Source organism: Podarcis erhardii (assembly GCF_964252035.2).
Source record: "Podarcis erhardii genome assembly, chromosome: 1".
NCBI lineage: Eukaryota > Metazoa > Chordata > Lepidosauria > Squamata > Lacertidae > Podarcis > Podarcis erhardii.
This window is the reverse complement of record NC_138497.1, coordinates 74,012,149-74,033,874: the sequence shown is the minus strand read 5'-3', so window position 1 is coordinate 74,033,874 and position 21,726 is coordinate 74,012,149. Positions and strand designations below refer to the sequence as shown.

General features: G+C 43.6%; 2 protein-coding genes across 8 annotated transcripts in view; both read right to left on the bottom strand.

Moving 5' to 3' along the window:
• Positions 1-21,726, bottom strand: part of LDHA (lactate dehydrogenase A) — a 76,001-nt gene that overhangs the window by 8,355 nt on the left and 45,920 nt on the right. Inside the window, exons 1-3 of one of the 2 annotated variants that reach the window (XM_081841875.1) lie at positions 7,364-7,517; positions 2,091-2,225; positions 1,356-1,473 (exon numbers count right to left, since the gene is read on the bottom strand). In XM_081841875.1, coding sequence (XP_081698001.1) covers positions 1,356-1,473; positions 2,091-2,216 — 244 coding nt within the window. In that variant the 5' untranslated portion in view covers positions 2,217-2,225; positions 7,364-7,517. Of the gene's footprint in view, positions 1-1,355; positions 1,474-2,090; positions 2,226-7,363; positions 7,518-21,726 lie in introns of those variants that run through there. The other variant, XM_081841876.1, reaches the window with a different exon arrangement.
• Positions 1-21,726, bottom strand: part of GTF2H1 (general transcription factor IIH subunit 1) — a gene marked incomplete at its 5' end in the record, with an annotated part of 330,296 nt that overhangs the window by 289,379 nt on the left and 19,191 nt on the right. For 5 of the 6 annotated variants that reach the window (XM_081841204.1, XM_081841202.1, XM_081841201.1 and 2 more), the window contains 2 exons: positions 18,643-20,368; positions 21,178-21,270. The exons of the other annotated variant lie outside the window; for it this stretch is intronic. In XM_081841204.1, coding sequence (XP_081697330.1) covers positions 20,282-20,368; positions 21,178-21,270 — 180 coding nt within the window. In that variant the 3' untranslated portion in view covers positions 18,643-20,281. Of the gene's footprint in view, positions 1-18,642; positions 20,369-21,177; positions 21,271-21,726 lie in introns of those variants that run through there. 6 annotated transcript variants of the gene reach the window in all.

The following is a 21,726-nucleotide window of genomic DNA, read 5'->3' as shown; positions in this document are numbered from 1 at the left end:
CCCTACACCAGAGTTCCCATGTTCCCTGCCATTCTTTAGAAGCCTTATTGACCCCAAGCAAGCACTACCAGAGGAATCAGGCTATTCATTTATCATACAAACAACATCTGAGCAATTCCAGCCTGGCTGAGTCTAACAACCCCACATACTACTGGAAGCAATGGCAGAATGGCCACAGCATGCAAGAACTGGCTTGGAATCTTGCAATACTTCGTTTTGGACTAGGAGTGAGGACTGAACAAAAAGGAGACACCCAGTTGTTATTGCTTCTGTGTGTGGTTTTTTGTTTTTGTTTTAGTTATCAGCATATTTGTCAAGATTCATTTGTTGCTTGTCTCAGATAACCTTGATATGTTCAAACCTAAAAATATAATAAACCCAGTGTAAATTAATTTACAGTGCTATACTGAAGGCACTTTATCCAAAGCCCTATCAGGCTCATGATCCTTTTTTGGCTTTAAATGTGTCTGTTTTAATGTTTTCACTCACATTGGAAGTAACAGAGTGCTCAAGAGTGTGACTATTTTTTTTGCCCACTTTGCAGGGCCAGGAGAATTCTGCATCCTAGCTGCTTCCAGGGGCCTCCTCTGGGTCCCTACCAACACTATAGCTCTGATATCAGTTGGGCTAGGCTTAGGAGATACTTGCAGCAGTGAGGAGGCCTGCTCCAAAACCACCTACACCTCTCAAATGTTGAGGTTCTGAATCTCTGGTGTCAAATGGGTAGATCTTGCCTATTCTATGGCCCCAAGACATCCTCCCAGGAATCTTAGGACTGCACCCATAATCCATTCTCTCAACACTCCCCTATTGATAGTATTTGCTGCACCTAAAGAAGCCAAAACAGGCTTCCCTTATATTTGTTGTAAGTTCTGCCAAGCAGACCTGTCTAAGGGTGAGCATTTATAGGGAAGGAAATGGACAGAAGAGCAGGCCACCTCAGCCAGCAGAAGGAAACAGTGATGACCAAATTCCTAGTTAATATAAATAGCCTTTTCTATCCTTGTGGTATCGTAAGTTTGATGCTCATTGCTAACTTTATCAAACCATGCTGCTTTTCAAAGTAATGCAACTTAAACCACACAAAACATCCTTTATCCACAACACCAACTCTCCAATGCGGTCTGTATAATTCTGTGCAGGTCAGCTGCTGGTTAAACCAGCTGCCTTCAAGTTATCATTGCCATAGTGAAAGCTCTTTAAAGATTGACAGTCCACAACTTTGGTCTTGCCTGAGGCAAGGGAAGTCACCCCTACTTCCAGAGGCTTCCCTCTCAGAGAAACTACTGGATGTTGCTTTGCTATGTAGCATCTGAAATAGATGGCCTGTACATAGAGGACGGGGAAATACTAACCTTTGCCAGAGACAATTTTTGGTGTTCTGAGAAAGAGGCTGCCATGCTGAAGGTCCAACATCTCTCCCTTCAGCTTGTCCTCCATGACATCAACGAGGGCAAGTTCATCAGCCAAATCCTACAAAAAGCCAAGAACAGATAGATCAAACCACTGGCTTTTTTAGAGACCTGAATTTTGTGGTTCTGGGAAGGCCTGCACAAGCAGACATACACCAAGACAAATTGCAGCCCACAGGCCCTGCCAAGGCCTTGATAATAATAAAAATAAACAGTCCCCAGCAGGCAGCAAAACTAGGGAACTTGTGTAGAGCTCCTGATAAACCACTATACATGGCTGCTGGGAGTGTTTGGTCTGGAGCAGGGGTCAGCAAGGTTTACTGGCCATGGGCTGGATCACTCCCACAGAGATCGTCCATGCATAGGCTGCACTGTTAGGATTTGTATTCACAAACTGAGTTTATTGAAACATACTTGACTGTCTGTGGAAACGCCTCTACATGTGCTTTATAGAACATTTTATTTTTACAGAAAGACATAGCAATACACAAATTTAGCATTATTGTATTTGTTCATCACTTTTATTACAAAGTAGCACGAAGTGACTTACATTAAATTCAGTTAAGAACAACAACGAAAAACCTCAAAACACAGCAATGTATATAAACTGCTAAAAATATTGCTAAACAAAAAGGCAAGACTAAAGATCTAGCCCCACGAAACACAGATTTTACCTACCTTCATCAAAATGCTTATGGCACAAGCCATGCCAACTGCACCAACCCCAACCACAGTGATCTTGTTGTGGGCATGAGGGTGTTCCTCTTTGTGAACATTTTCAATCAGCTTTTCCTTGAGAGACATCTTGTAGCTCTGTGGGAGGAAACATAATAATACAATCAACTCATTTTCATCACTTGTTGAATTGTGCTGTGATGATAAGTTAACACAGTCCATTTCAAATATGGATCCCATCGCTAAGATACACACACCACAGAGTTTACTCTGTGAATTTGCAAGAACCTTGATTTTGCTTGAATTGTTATTGCAGTATTTGAATTTTAGCAGATTCTTCTGTTTTCACAATGGGAACAAAGTCATGAGTAAATTGCCCATTGATTTACATGGGATCCAAGTTCAATCAACTAATTTTAGTGTGGATCCAACCCACTGTTGGCACATATGTATAATTTCCCCCACCCCAAATAGACATTAGAAAATTTGGCAGGGTCATTGCAGGTGAGAGACAGAGGTTTTCAAGAAGCGGAATGCTAATGTACACAGGCAACACAAAACCACACAGTATCTTATCAAAGGATCTTGCAAGCTCAGTGCATTGTGCAACAAAACATCTTGTCTGTTTGATCAGTATGCTTTCAGGCACAAAGTCTACCCAGGGTGTGATTGAGAACTAAAAGATGCGACTGACTGACTGACTGACTAACTCACTCGGAAGTAGTGAAACACTTTGCTCTTGGTTCTATATACTTGTCTTAAAGTTTTTATTTTATTTCTTAAATATGCATGTTTTGTTTAGTTTAGTTTAGTTTAATGTTAAAAGCTGTCTTGGGAGAGAACAGCATATAAAAACCATAAAATATTAGACAGTATATAAAAACCATAAAATATTATGGCATACTCTGATGTTGTGGCCACAACAGCTCTGGAAATGGTGTAGGTGACAAGAGACAATGAGACTTGGATTGAAAACTGGCAGCATGGCAGGTGAAAATCTGCAAGAGGACAAAGGTTGATTCTGGATATCATGTTGGGCCAGAGTCCAGAGCTAGAAGCTAGTAGCAAGGCAGGAAAATAAAAAACTTGGGTAGTACCAACAAGGGGTGGGGGTGCATGCCTGCCAATGCAAGAGCACAAAAGTGAAAATAAAGGGGTCAATATAGCAGATTAGTGGTCAGTGTTGCTGGAATGAAGGGGCATTTCATGATGTTAAACTTTGGAATTAAGAGTGTCAGGCAGTTCTGAATCAAAATCAGCAACAAGCCATTGCCATCTCAATTTAAAGTTGGTGAACCAAATTCGGGGAGGGAGTATGGCGCAAGCAAGTGTGTAATGTAGTGGCACAAAGGCACATCTGCTTGGTGGGAGAAGGCTGGTGAAGAGGAGGAAGGATGCCCAACAGGACTGAGGAGGGAGGGCACATTGAAGGGATATATTGGCAAGAGAAGAATGTGGAATGTAGATTCTGGATCACTGACAGCAAGGTGCTAGGATGACACATCTCAGAACCAGTCATTAAAAGATGGGCTTCCAAAGCTCATGGGATAGTCAGCCATACACCTGTAGTCCAAAATTATGACAATTCCTGCATTCAAAGCTGCCCCATGTAGAACAACTGCAAGGGGGGAAACCAAAAAGTCTTATCTCTCCTGGGTGCATCACTTCAGTGTCATCTGATATGCAGCACTCTGCTCAGTTATGCTCTTTGCAGAAATTATGCTACTGCAAATGTGGAAATACTGAGTGTCCCTACTGAATATATTGAATCAGAGTTACTGTAGGTTTTTTTGTTGCTACTATATGCAGCTGTTCACTTGGTGGTTAAAGAGCAAATCAAGGCAAGCACTCTCTCTCCACCGTGATCATCAGCACTCCAGTTTGGTGATCAGTAAGTATTTGGAGACATTTGTGACAATGAGCGAGTTTTGCAACAAAACAAAACCACAACTTCTGAAGCAGTAGCAAGTGAATGACCTAGCAACTTCCCCATAGACTAAAAGCAGCTGCTTATTAGTTGCCAATAATAGTGTGAATTAACAACAGTGCAGTTCAGAGTGAGGCACAAGCAAGATTCATATGCAGTACGTACATTAAGCTCCACATCATTCCAATGAAATTGTAATTTTTTTCATCTGATCAGCAATTTTGCAGCATCAGATACCTTTCCTGAAATTGAAAGACACATCTCTATAGGCAGAAATGTGTCATGCAGAGTGTAACGAAACAGGATTACTATTTTTTGCATGTCTAATTCAACAAGCAAAATGGAAACCTAATTCCACTGCCCTGTAGAGGCCAAGGTCACAAGGGCACATTCTGACATGAAAGGGCTCTGGCATGTGGGTGGTATCTGATGAAGAAGCTGAAGTCAAAGGGAATCTGCATATGTGATGCTAGGAAAGCCATGGGGGGTTAACATGCACCTAGATTTACAAAATTCAAGATGTTGGAAGAAGGAAGGGGAAATCTGGTAAATCATGTTCCTGTGACCAAACACAGGACAAAAAGCGGAATATTATTAGAACTTGGTACCAGTGGCACACTTCTGGAGTCATTTAAAGAAGTATCATACCTCTTTAAGCAATCGTGGCTTCCCCCAAAGAATCATAGGAACCATAGTTTGAGTTCTGAGAGTTCCCTTCACTCTGGGAGTTGTGGCTGTGTGAGAATAGGGGTCTCCCAACAACTCACAGCAGCTTTAATAAACTAGTTCCCTGAGTTATTTGAGATAAGCCATGACTGTTTGAAGTGGTATGATACTGCCTTTAAAGGTGAGATGAGGCCTTGAGTCCAGTTCACAAAATCAAACTCTTACACTGAACCATGTGCGTCCACATAAGCTGGGTGTGTGTGTGTGTGTGTGTGTGTGAGAGAGAGAGAGAGAGAGAGAGAGAGAGAGAGAGAGAGAATAAATTCACAACTTGGTGCCATCACCACAATGCTGCCAAATGCATTTTCAGTAACAGCGTGGTAAATGCACACTTGTGTTACAAGCCATTTGGTTTGTGTGCTGGAGCAACTACATCAACTTCCCGTGTGAACTGAGCCACTCCACATTCAAGCCTAATTTAGCCCCAACTGTTGGGTCTGTAGACATTAAGTTCTTCTGCCAGCTCCCTGCCTGGAACTAACTGCACACAGTCATAGCCATGTACAGGATCAGCCTTGTTGTGCAGCCAAGAGTGCTGGGCTTTGACCAGGGCTCAGATCTCAGCTCCCTAATGAAGCTAATTGGCTGAGCTTGCATCTCATTTTAACCTATTTCCATTGCAAGGAGGAGGCACAACTATGCTTGCTCCCCTAAGGCTGAAAATCTGGCAAAAACTGCATTCCACTATGCATGTGGCCCACTTGAGCATGTGTAGTTTGGGCCCTATAGTTTGCATTCCTGCAGTCCTAAGAATTACCCCTAATAAATCTGCAAGAATCTGGGAAGTCACAACAAATTGAGGGAAAGGGCATTTTCCCCACAACACAATGCCTGGCTCCACCTATTCTCACTGAAGAGTGAAGTGATTCACTAACACAAGTTATATTCTCTGGGATTCTTCCGACATCCCTTAAACTAGGTAGCAAAACTGTTAACCAGGAAGCGTATAGAGGTAGACAGATTTCAGGCTTAGCGGATATACTTAAAACACACACATACACACACACACACACACAATACCAAAATATAATCAGCCAAAGCCCATGCACTAACAAGTTATAATTAAAAAAAACAAGGTGTCTAGAATTTGGTTCTCTGAACCAAAACTGAACTCACAGTACTTGAACTCAGGAGTCTTCTCCTGCTTAGCACACACACCCCCCCCCCGACAAAAAAAAACCCTAAGCTGTTTTAAGTGGGGAGAAGCAGTTTTGTTAGGGCAGCCTGAAACCCTCGGTGATCTAACGCAGATCCATCAGAGATCAGCAGATCCAGATCTACCTTCCTCCCACCCCTACATAAGCGGCACTATATTCCTAAGGGGATCACCGACTGCGAGCGCGATCCAGCTACTGCCGAGATGAACTACTGCTTTATACCCCTCCCAATTAAATTTCCGGGAAGCGGGCCGTGTGAGGCACTGAATCCAGTGCAGTTTTCCCGGTGCAAGATATTCAATGGTCGGGAGGGGGGCGCGATGCAGGCGGGGAATGGAGAGCACTGTCCACACTTCCTCCTCCTCCTCCGTGCGAGCCGAATGCAATCAGGTCGATTTAGTTGCCAGGGATAAAAGGCAAGGAGGAAGCCCGGCTCAAAGGCACGAGAACTACGCGCGTCAGAGACAGAAGACCACCGCGATCTTCGCCTGGGGGCTGATAGGGCGGTGCTAGTCCCGCTCCCGGGACAAAATAAAGGAGCTAAGGAGGTGCAACAGGCTGAGCAATAACTCGGCTGCGCTTGAGCTGCAAACCTCACCATGGACTAGCGACCTAGAAGTTCCAGTGGCCCCAAAGCGCAACCTTCCCCGGACACCCCCCTCCCTTTTTTAATTTCCTCCCGGCAGTGCGATGACCCAGCGGTTTTCGGAAACCACGTTTTCCCTTCTCTCTGTAGCGGATATTGCAGCACCGAGGGCGGAGGCGGCAAGGAAATACGACGCGTCCACAGGTCCTCGCAAAGTAACTCCAGCACAGTCATCTCTCCACCCCAACACACCCAAAGCCTCGGGGCATTGGAAATCCATTTAAAAATTCCATACCTAAAACAGCTCGAATTGATTGAGGGTCCAGGGGTCGGCGTTTTCCGCTCCAAAGTGGACTCTCTGACCTGTACAGAGCATCCCTTTCTGCAGCCGCCTCCCTCCACCCCTCGCGTTACATAATGACCAGTGGGCCAAAAAAGGGACCTCAACAGCCTGCTTCTCTCCCCACCCCGGGCACGTCTTACAAAACCATTTCAGAGGGACACGGGGGAGGCGGGGAGAGATTCTCATTTCCTCCTCTCACACCTTCTCACGGGTAGCCAACGTGGTGCCCTCCAGACGCACAACTCTCGCATCAGCCCAAGCTGGCGTGGCCAACAGCCTGGGATGCTGGGAGATGTGGTCCCACAACGTCCGGAGTTGCTTTACCGCGACCTAGAGGGTTGCCCTCCTACCGACTCTGCCTCTCCTTCCTTGCGCGTCTCTTGGATCCGCTTTGGAGGATCTCCTTCTACCCATCCAGCAGGGGAAAGTCCTCTTTGGACGGCTTGCTTTACCCCGAGGGTGCAAGTGGAGAAAGGTGGCGCGGGGCTCTTTGCACGCCTCGCCCAGCCCGCCTCGTTCCCACGAGCGCTTCCTTACCTGGGCAAGTCTAGCAAAGCGTGCGCGCAATGACCGGGCCCTCCGATTGCCGCTGCAGTACCGCGAGGCGGGGGGAGGCGGCGGGCGCTTAAGTAGGAATCCCGCGCGTGACGTCGGAGGGGGCGGTCGCCGCCGCTTGTCTGGCGGGGTTGGCCACGGCGGGACGTGCCGGCCCACACGTCGAGGGGAGCCGGGCTTCGGCGGCGGCGGGGCGGTTCTGACTCAGGCCGGCGCAGTCACTCCGCAGCGCACAGGCGCGAAGAGTTAGGCTCCCTGGGGATCGAAGCACGTGGCGTCCCTACTCGCTTCCTCCCGGTCAGGTCAGAGGCCGGGAGATCCGACGGAGGAAGGAAAAACCCGGCGACGTGGTGGCCGGAGCGGATGCGGGTGGCAGCCCCAAACAGGCTGGAGGGCACCCAGATCTCAGAAAGGCTGCGAGAGCGCACTCTGAAGGGGCCTGCAAAACCATCAGCCCGATGCCCTGCGGCACAAGGCCTGAGAACCAGTGTTGCCGAGCCACTGGGGTCAACTCACAACATGGGTGCCACTCTTTTGTAGGAAAAGCAGCCGGTCGACTAGCATTGCTGGTGCGGAGAGGCAATCCAGGAGCAAAGCAATTTTGTTTCTTTTTCTGGGCGCCTCAGTGGGGAGGACCGGGCTGGTGGTGCTGCTGCCCCCAGAGAAAACACAAGCAACAGCCTCTGCCCACCTACTGTCACTTTCCTCCTCTCTCTGGGCAGTGCAGCAAATAGGAAGCAAAGAGCATAGAAGGAGGAGCTGCCCTCATCCTGTCACTTCCTGGTCTGAGTTGGCCCTCTGTTGGCACAATGGTAAAGGTAAAGGGACCCCTGACTATTAGGTCCAGTCGTGGACAACTCTGGGGTTGCGGTGCTCATCTCACTTTATTGGCCGAGGGAGCCGGTGTACAGCTTCCAGGTCATGTGGCCAGCATGACTGAGCCGCTTCTGGCGAACCAGAGCAGCGCTCAGAAACGCCGTTTCTTCCCACCGGAGTGGTACCTATTTATCTACTTGCACTTTGACATGCTTTCGAACTGCTAGGTTGGCAGGAGCAGGGACTGAGCAACGGGAGCTCACCCCGTCGCGGGGATTCGAACCGCCAACCTTCTGATCAGCAAGTTCTAGGCTCTGTGGTTTAACCCACAGCACCACCCGCATCCCTTGGCACAGTGGTGGAGGCTCCCAATCCTCCCAGAGAGAGAGAATGGAGAGAAGGCAGCTGCCTCCCTCTGCATGATTGTTCACCTTTGGCTCTGTAGAAAGTTTTGAGCAAGCTGCTCATTTCTGAAATGCCCTCTGCCTCTGCAGGCACTTCCTGTTCATGCAGACAGTACAGAGGGAGGAGGAGGCCCAGCAGAGCCAAGCAAGGAAGCAGGTGGCCAGTGACTGTAGGCAGCTCACAGACTGAGTCAGAAGATCAGCCTCTCTAGCCATCAGTATCCTGGCTGGGCAGCAAAGCATCTGTTTTGCAGGCAAAAGTCCTAGGTTCAGTTCTGAGCATGTCCAGGTAGGGCTTGGAGAGCAATCATATAAGACACTTGTTTTTTATGTCCCTAGCTCAGTGTTGTTAAAGACTGACCACAGGATTTTCCAGCCCTGCTGGGGATTGAACCTGAGACCTCCTGACTGTGGCACTCTGCTACTGAGCTGTAACCACTGCCCACCTCTGCCTGAGTAATCTAGCACAGAGAACTAGAGCTCCAATTCCCCACCCAGAGAGAAAGACTGAATAATTGGCTGTTTCTCCATTACCAGCTCTTTATCACCCAGAGATAAAGGCGGGTGTGTGTGTGTGTGTGTGTGTGAGAGAGAGAGAGAGAGAGAGAGAGAGAATGACTACCTACTGTACTTTCCCTCCTGTTCTCTGTTCACTGTCTCCACCCTAAGCAGCAGATTTCAGAGCATTGATGCTGTGGAGAATGTTTCCAGGAAGGCTTATTCCTGGGTCTCTTCTCCCTTTTCCAGCCTCAGCTGCTGCAGGGCAGGTTACAATGCACAGTTTGACCATCTCTCCTCCCCAGCAACAGCTGCTGATCAGCTACTTTAGCCCTCAAAATAAAAGGGGCAACGATGCTGACACAAAACCCCACACATACACTAAGGCAGGCATGTCCAAAGTCCGTTTTGGGGGCCTAATCCAGCCTGCTGGTTGATTTAATCTGGCCCCCGTGGCAGTATATGCCATGGGGTAAAATTGTAAAAAAAAAAGCTTAAGAACTTTGGTTGGCTCTCACACATGTTCACGTCATCAAATCTGGCCCTCTTTGAAAAACGTTTGGGCACCCCTGCACTAAGGAGAATAGAAGCATTGCTACCCCACCCCCACTTACCATTCCCCCCTCCACCTCTTTCCCCCTTTTCTTCCTAATGTAACGCTAATGTCTCACAACAAGTGAAACTGATCTGCAGAAAACGTAACTTGAAAAAGAGACATTGCACATACTTTTGTAAACCGAGAAATCTTGAATAAAAATACATTTAAAAAATAAAAAGTAAAATAAAAGGGGCAACCAGCATTGAGCATACCTAAAAAAAAGATGTCCTTTGACCCCAAGTTGCCATCCTGTAGACAAGACACTCATTGGCAAGTAATCCCCACTGAACAAATTTACTTTCAAGAAAGCATGCACAGGATTGGGCTGTCAAGTTAACATAAATGCATGCAGCTGGATCCTAAGCATATGTTTATTTAGAGGGACATTCCGCTGAGTTGGATGGTTGGCACTAACTCCTCAATCTGTGTGCTTAAGGATATAACAAACAGAACATCCCTTCAACTTGCAGACACGGAGAACAAAATGTAAAAAATGGGAAAAAGAACCCTATTATGTAACATCTGATCACTTATCATATGGGATGAATATCATCAGCAGGTTGAGTTTTGCCAACATCACCAATTGCTGCAGTGATTTACAGTCTAGACTCCACTCCCAAAATATACTTTGAATGATATAAAATATAATTCCTACACATGCATAATTCTAGTATACAACATGAAATGAAATCCATAGGAGAAAGTTATGAAGTTTATGAATGGTTAAATATCACTTCGGTTTGAATATTTACAGACAGTAGACTAGGCTATTGAACAGTAACAGTATCCGACAGCATTACTTATTGGAATAAAAATTACATATTTCCACCTATGTTTTAAAAAAAACACATGAATTTAATGGTGAGCAGGGTGGGTAGATTGAGAACTGCTGGTAGAGCTATAATTAAAAAGAACCCTTTAAATAATAATTTTAGAAGCACATTATTACATAAGCAGACACTGGTAAAGCAGATTATACATATTTCATATTTTTCATCCTCTTGGGCCAATAGGTTTTTTGAATGTCCCTGTTGAAAACTATCTCATTTGCTGTGCAGTTGGTACTAATTGCAGGCTCAAACGTATGTTAAGTTGTGATCTCAGCGTGATCAGTGGATGCCCTACACTTATTGGAATCTATTAGTCTGTGTGCTGATCTGCTGACCTTTATTGCATTTTATTGCACCTACTCCACTGTTTGCACTCCAGACTTTTTGCAGAGTGCAGAGGGTGTGGGGAAAGCTTCTACAATCTGATTTTGCTTCAGGATGAGATAGGCCTTAACTTTACCACTAGAAGGATGGAACTTATCACAATAACAGGTCTATATTCTCCTTAGCCAGACAGGCTACCCCATCTGAGCCTCAGCACCATAACACTAGAGCAGGCTTCCTGAACTTCGGCCCTCCAGATGTTTTTGAGACTACAATTCCCATCATCCCTGACCACTGGTCCTGCTAGCTAGGGATCATGGGAGTTGTAGGCCAAAAGCATATGGAGGGCCGAGTTTGAGGAAGCCTTTCACTAGAGGCTTTGTTCCATTCATACTCAGAGAGACTGGCAGTGTGTGAGAGAGAGGTGGGACAGGCAGCTGCTGCACACCCCTTTTCTATTTCTTCATATCCTTTCAACCATTTCCTCTACTTTGAAAAATACTTTTCAGTGGCATTCTCAGTAAGCTTGCTTGAGGACATTTCATCTGGCTTGTAACCTCTGTAAGAGATATTGGGCATATATGAGTTTCCCAAAATAGATTTTTGGAAGGTCAAGTAAGGCTCTTTCTCTGCCCCCAGTATAAAAAGCTCTGGCGTTTTAACTTACATGGAGGGTCTTTTGTGGCTACTTCCTCTGCTGGAGCAATAATGCTGCAGTCCTGTACACATGTATTTGAACAATGGGATTTACTTCTGCGTTCCTGAGGGCTTAGCAGCAAATGGCACAAAAACCTACTTCTTTTAAAAAAGAGAGAAGAGGATGTTTTAATATTATTGCAAACAGCTTTGCATAATTACCTCCCCCACCCTATCCAGTGAATCTGTCCATCTGTTTTGCTGCTTCTTCAGTGAAAGAGAGAGAGAATTATATGGTAAGGTTATTAGGGTTGTTGGCTGGATTCTGGCACAGAGCCTTTAATGCTTAGGATGCGTCCAGAATCTCGTTGGAACTGAAAATCTGCATGCAGGTTATTCAAGGTTGCTGCTAACATCCAAGTCCCTGGGAGCAATCGCATTTCTGTTCGTCATGCTGCCATCTCTGCTTCAGTATTGACATGAACTAGATACGAGTTACGATTTGGGACACATCCCTTATTCAGAGTGAAGCAAACAAACAGACACAGACAGACAAGATATATTATGCATTGGGTTTAGGAATTTTGAGGTCTTAGCAACAGTATCTAGCCACATACACACAGAGACAGTATACACATAAAATTAACAATTGTAAGGGGCAGGTTTTAAAAAAATATTTCAGTCTGCTAAATTTGCTTTTCAGCATTTTCAGGCAAGGGAGCACCCAGAAAGCTGTCTGTGGACAAATGCCAGCTCCCTTGGCCTGAAACGCAAGATGAGCACCACACTCCATAGTTGCCTTTGACTGGACTTAACCATCCAGGGGTTCTTTACCTTTACCTTACCCTTTATTCCACTTGGCTAACAATATTACGTGTGCTCAATTTCACAAAAGGAGCACTATGTTGGCAGAAGCCGGAAAGTTAGGGCAAAATGAAGGGGGAGAAAGTGCTAAATTTGTGTAAAAATAGTGGTCACTTCCAGACCAAATAATGAAAAGCTTCCTTTTAGAAACTCCAATATAAATGTATCATAGTGTGAGGAAGGTGGAAGTTTTCCTTCCTCTCATAATACTAGAATCCAAAGCCATCCATTGATGCTGAATGTTGGAAGATTCGGCCAGTGTTTCCCAAACTTGGGTCCCCAGCTGTTTTTGGACTACAACTCCCATCATCCCTAACTAGCAGGACAAGTGGTCAGGGATGATGGGAATTGTAGTTCAAAAACAGCTGGGGACCCAGGTTTGGGAAACATTGAGATAGACAAAGGAAAGTGATGGCCACCAATCTGGATAGCTTTCCAAGAGGATGAGATAAAATATTGGATTATAGGGCTATCAGTGACTGCACAGTGTTGGAGGCAGTGTCTCTCTGAAGACTAGGCCCTGGAAATTAATTTTTTTTGTTTTTTTTTAAACACTGCCCCAGAGTTCTGAAGAAATATTTGCCTGCTGCTTTGGTTGTGGGTCATGCAGTTCAGTTGTGTGTATGTTTACTCAGAAGTAAGACAAGCTGAGTTCAGTGAGATTTACCTCCAAGTAAGCATACATGGAACTACACCTGACACAATTGTTGTTTGCTTTTGCCTTGCCTCCAGGTACCTGTACTGGTTCATTCAGAGTTGAGAGCACTTTCTGGCTGTGGCTGCAGAGCAGAGCGCATGAGCCTGGATTGTTTTTGTACTGCATAGCAAATATAGTTACATCACTGATGCAGTTGAAACACATGCATTATTTAGAAACTTATTTTCAGCGTCCTGGCAGCAAAGTGAACCTCTTACAGCCTTGACAGTCAGGCGTTTCGTTTTTTTAAATATATCTTAAAACCAAATGTTCATAGCAAAAAACATTTCATGCCAGAAAATAAAATCCAGGGAAGAACCAACAGGGTTATTATAATATTGAAAGTACTCTAGCATAGATGGGTTTGTACTAAGTCATGATCTTGACAAAGTATAGCAATAGATTTAACATGCTGGTCAAATAGAAATAATGTCTGACTCCTTTATCCCAGAAAAATGTCCAAACCAGAATGAATCTCCCTCCCTCCCTTGATCTCTAGATATACTGCAACAAGATAGATGGCCTATAAGGCTTCCTCCAGCTCCCTAGTTCTCACAGGAGAAAGGGAAATTTACATGTGCAGATCTAGAAATGGCTAGCTTTGCAACTGTGTGATGTGTAACTTTACTAGGAAAGTAACTCATGTAACAGGTTCCAACGACTGCACTTGTTTGATGGCATTTTCATCCAATTATCTACTTAAATTGTTTAGGACTTCTTGCCAAAGGCCAGTTTGCAAGCTCAGAGTGAAATTCTCTCTTTGACGTATAGGTACAAACTTTTCCAACATGCCTCTCAGACAGACTTGTGCTAAGCTAAATTACGGACCTGTCAGAACAATGCAGGCATTTTAGGATCTGCAAATGATGGGGTGTGGAAACAAGTTCCCTAACTCATTTATCCTTTGCAATGTTTTCCTCCCTGTGTACACTGAACACAAAGAAGGAGCAGGAACACTGGCCTTACCCAGAACATCACCATACCCCCATTGTCAGCAAAATCTTAAAAACCATCTTAAACTGTTCTGCAGTGTAACTTCTTCAATTAGGGAAATGCTCATATTGCTTCCTTCTAGGGCTGGCTGCTTATAAACAAAATATTAATTGTTGCTAATGAGCAATTTTGGTAGGGCCAGTGACTTTACTAATGGTTCTACGTGTAACAAGCCCACATTTCATCTTTGATTAAAAATAACAAAGACTTGGGGGTGGGGGTGGGGAGAGAGAGAACTAATTACTATTACAGTCAATGGTCCAAATGGACATCTAGCTGCTGCCAACTTTATTAAATGATGCCAGAGAGAAAGATTCTAGCATAGCCTTCAGGATGTTATTTAAATTTCTTTTTGCATGGAGGCTCATTCAGTCATGCACAGCCTAGGGAACACAGGATTACCATCTCTATGAGAACTAGGACTCGGACATTGGCATGGGAACCAGGCAGCCTAGTTTAGGAGAAGCTTCCCACCGCCTGTGCTAACTCAGATGACTGTTTAAAGAAGTAATATGTATTTTACATTTCTCCAGTATAGTCCAGCTAGCAACTTTCAACTTTCCTTTATTGCATTTCATATAGGAATTAAGCAGCACCCATTAACTAAGCATCTAAAGGAGTGAGGGGAGACAGAAGAGGCCAGGATGGTTGCCTTAGATGACAGCCACAGATGGCAAAGACAGTGTTTTGCTGGATGTGCCAGATGTGTTCACCCAGGTAGATAACCAGGATGTTATATCCAGCTTTGGGTAAGGCACAGAGCCCGCTTCATCAGATTTCAGATTAACTAGTCAAACTCTTCAAAGGTAACTGTTATAACTGCTCAATCTGCCATTGCTCTTTTTTATGATAGCTGGGATAGCTCGGTTAGTAAGAGCATGAGACTCTACTAACCCATGCTGGGCAAATATTCCTGCAATGCAGGGGACTGGACTAGATGACCCTTTTGGTCCCTTCCAGCTCTACAAATTCTACAATTCTATGTGATGAGGTAGAGAATCTAAAGGTGCTCATTGCTTCAGCAATCTCAGAATGTACTATTTCTGCTGCATTGAGCATGATGCTTAAGCCAGAGGCAAACGAAGAATATATTAGGGCAGGCATCCCCAAACTCGACCCTCTATATGTTTTGGGACTACAACTCCCACCATCCCTAGCTAACAGGACCAGTGGTCAGGGATGATGGGAATTGTAGTCCCAAAACATCTGGAGGGCCGAGCTTGGGGATGCCTGTACAGTACTGTATCAGGGAGAGGGCTTGTAGCAGCTCAGTGGCAAAATGTATACTCACTAAGCAGAAGGTTGAAAGGTTGTACAGTTCAGCTCAGACATACTGTTGCTTTGTTTCAATTGCCTCATTGTATCTGACTCAGAGTAAATGGCTTGTTAACAATGTTTGCTTAAGGTGAAGTGGTCTCTCTGCCAGAGTGAGGACCTGGTAATAACATTAATGGCCAGGAAATCATCAAGGGAGCAAATTGTGCTACAGAATTACCCAGACTGCTCTGAAATGAAAAACACCATTCAGACTCCTGGAGCTACTGCAGAAGCAGCCTCAGTGCAGAGCGGCTGAGAAAGAAAAGGGAGCAGATCAACAGGCTTACTGAATAGTTTTACATGGAAGTTTGGGGCTGGGTAGAAGTCAAAAGTAAAATTGTCATCTCTCTTGCATGATTCATTGTGCTTCCTAGCCATAAAAATCCAGTTTGCAAAAGGGTTGTTTTCTCCTTGGATTTTGAGGCCAGCTTACCAACCAAGAGCCCAGAAAAACAAAAGGCAACACAGCCCCACTGAGACCAGAATTGGTGTGTGCCAATGCTAGCAATGTCACCATCTAATTCCTTTTTTCCACTTTAGTTAAGAATGAAACAGGGAACCAGGATGAACAAAGCCTCAAAAACTCAGGTATTGTTAGGCAATTTAAGGGGCTGACATTGACAAAAGACCACTAATCTCTCTTCATGGGCCATTTGCCACCTAGGATGGGGTTGGATACAAGTATGTGGCTGATTATGCAGACACAGTAAGACATTCTCCACCTTTTAAGGCCCACAGCATTTCTCTTATTGCCTAATTAACATCAGTAGGAACAAACTTCCTGCCCCAGAGGATAATCCAGTACATGTCAAGGCCAGTCCGGTCCTGCATAAACCTAGGCCTTTTCTCATGGAATGTAGATCTCCATTACAGCACCCATTCTAGAGGTACGGGTGGCGCTGTGGGTTAAACCACAGAGCCTAGGACTTGCCGACAGAAGGTCGGCGGTTCAAATCCCCACGACGGGGTGAGCTCCTGTTGCTCGGTCCCTTCTCCTGCCAACCTAGCAATTTGAAAGCATGTCATAGTTCAAGTAGATAAATAGGTACCACTCTGGTGGGAAAGTAAATAGGTACCGCTCCGGTGGGAAGGTAAATGGCATTTCTGTGCGCTGCTCTGCTTCGTCAGAAGCGGCTTAGTCATGCTGGCCACATGACCCTGGCTCCCTTGGCCAATAAAGCGAGATGAGCGCCGGAACCCCAGAGTCGGTCACAACTGGACCAGGGGTCCCTTTACCTTTTACTAGAGATATATACTGAACCACAGGTACTGCATAACATAAAAGAGGCAATTTTTCTTTGCCACTGATCTCGTTGATTTGTTTTTGCCAAATAACAAGCATAGGATGTGATGAAGTGGTGCAGTAACTCCTAGCCTAAGCCCTATAGTACAATGGCAGTGGTAAAATGGACAACACACAATCAGCTTACAAGTGGAGGAAGAATTTAACTCCTGAGTTACAAAACTAGAAAATTGGGACAAGGTTTCATTACGTGCAATGCAACTTCCCCTCCCCAAACCTGAGGGTTCCACCAACCCTCTGGGGCAGATTGACTACATCCAAGGAGCACAAGGTGATATAACATGGTTATCTTTCTCCTCACTTAGTCCCCGCAAGCCTGCGAGGTAGGTTATGTTGAGAGGCAGTTACCGGCTTGAGGTCATCCACTGAGTTCTATGGCCAAGTGGGGATTTGAATGCTGGTCTTCCATGTCCTATTCCAGGGCTCTAACCACTACCCCACACTCTGGCTCTGGATTAGATTAATAAAGCCCAGGAAAAAATACACTTATGGAACTCCTTATATTTAGGAAATACATAATCACCACATTTTAATGACATTATGAGCTGCATGCACACTTTTGCATTTCTTTTCAAAAATTATTTGATTAAAATGCATGGTATTCTATTTTTTTGCAAGTAAAAATGTAAATGATTTTTTTAACAAAAGATTTGTTCAACTGTTTCATTATATTCATCACTGAAAATGTTCTTTGTGTGCCTAACCAGAGCCTCCTGCAGCTGTACACTCTGCTCTTCTTTGATCTCCTAGACCTCTTTGCTGAATGTGCAGACTGTGTGGTTGGGTGAGCATTGATGTGCATTCATCTGAAGTGTGCATGCACACGAAAGCTCGTACCTAGAACTAACTTAGTTGGTCTTTAAGGTGCTACTGGAAGGAATTTTTTTATTTTGTATTGATGTGCATGTGTGCCATTACCCAACATGCAATGCCTGAGCAGCAGGAGCACATACAGCTGAGGCTCCCATTTAAAAGATGGAAAGGATATTTTCCTTTCAACTGAAGGACAGCCGCAGCAGCCTAGAATATTTGCAAGTAAAATGTTGAAATGAATTACAGTTCAGCGTGTCAAATACAAAGGAACCTTTAAAATACTCAGTTACACAAGCATGATTATCAGATTCTCAAGTTGATATTTCCTCTTGATTTGAGAGAAGTCACAAGATAGACACCCTAAAGCATAGAAAAACCACTTGACTACAGAATTCAGATTTATTCTACAATTTTGGATCAATGCCAGTGATACAAGTTGCATGAGTTTCCATTCAATACAAGTTCTATCTTCAGATTCCAATAACTGCATGGTTAGCAAAACATCAATTCACAGTTAATGTCACTCATCTGTTTTGGACCATGCTCAAGTAGTACTGGAGCACAAAAGAGCTATGTAAGGAAAGTAGGCATGATGTAGGCATGATAGTGCTATTGCCATCTTCTGGTAGGAGAGTCTCATGGTACTTCTCAAGTCAAAGAATTGAAAAAACCATTCACGGTGTTTAAATTCTTTATTTGGGGATATTTCTGCAATTACAGACTTTTTTGTCCCAAAGCCTGACATAACTATGGAAATTTTAAAATTCTAGGAAGAGAAGACAGAAAAAATATTTTGTTAAATGACCGTCAATCTGGTTATCTGCCTGAATAAGTTTTGATGAAGCCCACCTTTATGGTTTGTATCAGCTAATTATTGCTCAGAAGTATCAGTGCAAATGTATACCTTCACAGCAACAGGATCAAGTGGAATGTGTGCACGTGAATCCTGCACTTGAGCCTGACTAAAGCATTTCTCAATGAAAAAGCTGTTTCAGCCTGCCGCCTGTAGTACGCTCTTTGTTGCACAGATGATACTTGAAGATATGTATGTGTCATTGGTACACTGCCGACAAGGTCGCCAGAATTACGCTTGCTTGAGGGGCTCACCCAAAAGACACAGTGACGTATTACCAGAGCCATGTTTCAGTAAGTCGACATTACCACAGTAGCAGCAGCAGCTTTTATTATTCATGATTAATTCCAGCTTTTCACATTTCACCGTGTCCGATCAAAGAGAAAGCTCCTTTTCGTTTAGAAGCCGAATCATTTTTCAACACATAACATGCAGCCCCTCTGAAAAGGCAAGCAGTGGCAAGTTTAAGGATAATGCCTTACATCTACTTCATAGTATTTCAGTATAGATACAGTGGTCTGCTTATCAAGTTTGGGTTGTTGCAGAATATCAATTCACTGGAGAACACTGCGTGAGCATGTAAAGAAGCACATACTCTTGCATGAGGAGAAATTCTTGTGGCTCTCAAACTGCTAGTTCATAGACATGGCTCAAGGTGGGAAGCAATCCTTCATGCCAATACACTGTAAATCAGTAATACTAATAATTCTTTCTGGGCATAAACAGTTCTGAAAATAGGATAAACTTACCAATGAATTCCAACAGTTGCCACTAAAAAATAATGGTTTATGGGGTCATAAACCACTGGTTTCTAAAATATCTCAATAGATCACATCACACACATAATCAAAGCCATTTGCTTGGTCCTAGAATAGACTTCTAATGAGGAAGACATTAAGACAACAAAATATAAGGAGTCTGACTCCATGGACTATATAAAACAAGTTTACTTTGTTTTTATAAGTCAAGTATTTAATACATGGCAGGTACATCTTAGGTAAGAGTGAAATGCTTCCTGTTTGGACCATAATATGGAACAGATTCCACATATAGCTAAAGATATCGTATTTTCACTCTTCAATGATTATCTAGTCGCCAGATACAGCGCTAACAGTCATCAGGAGAGAACTGAAAAAAGCACATGTAAGATTGTTTTTCCCTCAATAGTATAAAAAGTTATTACTTCTGTAAGCTTCTTAAACTCACTTTAAAAATGATTTTGTTTCACCTCCAAACAAAAGTCAGACTTTAAAAAACTGCAGCAGCACACTCTAGCGCTAAAAAGAAAACATGTAAACGATGGCTGGTAAAAATCCTGCATAAAACTTTGCACTCTTTCTGCCAAAGGTACCTCCTTTAAACACCAAACTTCATCAGTGCATTGGCTGTTGATTTGTAGCAAACATGGCAAAAAACCCCAAAACTTTTTTATTCTAGCATCTAAGCTGCTTAGGAATTGGAGGCAAAAAAAGTCTCCCAATAATATTTAAAATGTTAAACCTGTTTCTAGAAATAAAAACAGAATTCAATATAATGCCAGGATACAGTGAAGAAATAACTGTTTAGGTTCTACCCTGTACCATACATTTTTAAAAAACTAGACAAACAATCTTGGATTTTATTAATACACCCCTTTTAAAGTTTTTATTTCTGAAAGCAGCTCTTTATGAAAATCAAAAGCAGTTCCTGAGTAACTGCAGTAAACAGTGTCTTTACATTTATATAGATATTTGCCACTTAGCTCTTCTGGTTTGGTTCCTTTTAACTCCCTAGTTTTCAAGTTTGACCTCTTGTTTCTTTCCAGAAAGTGTGCAAGTTCAGTTAGCATCGTTTTCAGGAGTCCGTATGATGCTGACTTTCCAGCATTGTCTGTAAGATATACCCCACTGGGTAGCTGCATTCCTACAGCTATTGCAAATGCTTCCCACTCAAAAAATCTGGCATCACTGGGTCTTCACGTTTTCTTCAACATACGCCGAGACTGCCATGTGTGGAATTTATTGTAGGCTGTTTGCAGCATTTCTTCTATGTGATTTATCAGCTGGAAAAAACAACAAGGTTTGCAGAAATTAGTACAAAAATATTACTAAGCCAAGAGCTACATTCAATGTTAGTCCTATTAAGAGTGGACCCAATGAAGTTAATGAAAGTGACTTAAGTCTGGACTGTTAATTTTGACTGAGTCTACTCTGAGGAGAACTGAGTTGTATAGAACACCAAGTATTCATCTTCCCTGAGTGGGGAAAAAAAAAAGCAGAATCACACACAGATCAGAACGAGAAGACTTCATTTCATGAGTCAGAACTTTTTTTTACTAGTCCTCTATTGCACAATAGTACATACTGGCAATATATAGCTAGCAACTTGAAGGGAAGTTTAAATAACTCACAAAAAAGCACCTTTAGCCTTATCTTATACAGGTTGTGGCAATGGATTCAGTAAGACCACTCATAGGAAAATAAGAGTTTGGGCACTTTAGTCATGATCATGATAAAGCTTTGAAGCAGGATAGTGACCACAAGGTACCTTCAGTTAATGTGAAGTCCCTGCTGTTAAAGAGTTGATTGAGATGCTGTCCATTTTACGACATGGGAGGAACAGGTGGGTATAGTGGTCATTTTTGAAGTTGACATTTAAGAAGGAAGGGGGCTGGGTTACAGGAAATACTTTCACGGTGTTCACTGCCCACTCTTGAAAAAACTGAAAGCCTCCTTATTTCTGAAGTTAATGGTACCTGTTTCAGATAAGGCAAATCAATTTTGCCATTCTTTCTAGCAATCAGCAATTTATATGAACAATGCATTATGCTACCCTTATATGTCATATTCGTAGGTTGCTTTTCCCTCTTACATTTATGCTTAAATACTGTCTTCGAATTTTGTCTTGGAATGGACACAGTTTAGTAACTTGAAATCTTTCCAGATTACTCCTCATCTTCACAACCTGAAAGAGAAAATATCAGAGAACAAACATTTAAAGAAAGCTATTTTGCTTTTTCAAACTTATCCGTTCCACTGGTAGATTTCCACTGTTGGGTTTCACCCTAATGCTTGTATCCAATAGTGCTCCGCTGCTGAAATAACTCTAATCCACTGGAGCATTCTGCAAGTGGGGAAATTGGGGGGGGGGTTTCCCATCCCTGCAAATGTCCCTTTTTCTTTTGCAGCTCCCTATGCTACACACTACACTATTCCAAAAAAGGGCCCCCAACTCTGAAACAGATGGGGGGAGGTCACGTGTGGGCCAGACAGATGGAAGGGGGAAAATATCTGTGAAAATTACTTCCACCTCACACTTTCCATTTATAGAATCTTCCACTGGATCAAAAAACCGTGTGTTAGCAGAGACACATTTAAATAGAACCCTAAAACTTCTGACTGAATGAGAAAGCAGACTACA